Genomic DNA, 674 nt, shown 5'->3' with positions numbered 1-674 from the left:
ATCAACGGGCATCTTCCTGGTCAGGAGCTCGAGGAGCACCACCCCGTAGCTGTACACATCGCTCTTCTCGGTCAGCCTCGTCGAGTAGCCTTGCTCTGAACACAAATGGCAACACATGTTGTTAACTCTGAAGTTTTACATAAACATTTCACAGAAACATAAAATGCTTCATTGTCAACAAATGTGTATGCAGAATATTTGTCAAATTTACCTGGAGCAATGTAGCCGAGGGTGCCAACGACGACCGACACCGTCGCGTCCGCATCCTCATCGCCGACGATTTTCCCCATGCCAAAGTCTGTAATCTTCGGCACCAACTCAGCATCCATCAAAATATTACTCGACTTGACATCCCTGTGGACAATCATGGGCACACAGTCATGGTGAAGATATGAGAGGCCTTCCGCGGCACCGAGGGCGATGATATGCCTGGCCGTCCAGTCTAGAGCCACCTGGGGCGTCCTCTCAAGCAGCAGCTCGAACAGAGTCCCCTCCGGCATGTACTCGTAGAGGATCATGCCAACATTTCTTCGAATGCAGTACCCGGCCATCCTAACGATGTTCCGGTGCCTCACCGTGTTGAGTATCTTCATCTCAATGGGGAATCCGCACCGTGACAGATCAACCGTCTTGACCGCCCACTGCTTCCCGACGGCAAACTGCGTCTTGTATAC

General features: G+C 51.6%; 1 protein-coding gene across 1 annotated transcript; it reads right to left on the bottom strand.

Annotated features, from left to right (window-relative positions):
- Nucleotides 1-6: 6 nt before the first annotated feature.
- Nucleotides 7-637, bottom strand: LOC119344864 (LRR receptor-like serine/threonine-protein kinase FEI 1; the record flags this gene model as incomplete). Its single annotated transcript, XM_037615162.1, has 2 exons — nucleotides 212-637; nucleotides 7-95 (listed from the first exon to the last, which is right to left on the bottom strand). Coding segments are annotated over exons 1-2 (471 nt in total), but the record flags the coding sequence as incomplete, so codon positions are not given.
- Nucleotides 638-674: the final 37 nt, after the last annotated feature.

Source organism: Triticum dicoccoides, unplaced genomic scaffold (genome assembly GCF_002162155.2).
Source record: "Triticum dicoccoides isolate Atlit2015 ecotype Zavitan unplaced genomic scaffold, WEW_v2.0 scaffold189274, whole genome shotgun sequence".
Classification (NCBI taxonomy): Eukaryota; Viridiplantae; Streptophyta; class Magnoliopsida; order Poales; family Poaceae; genus Triticum; species Triticum dicoccoides.
The sequence above is the reverse complement of the archived record's forward strand: the minus strand, read 5'-3'. Positions and strand labels throughout refer to the sequence as shown.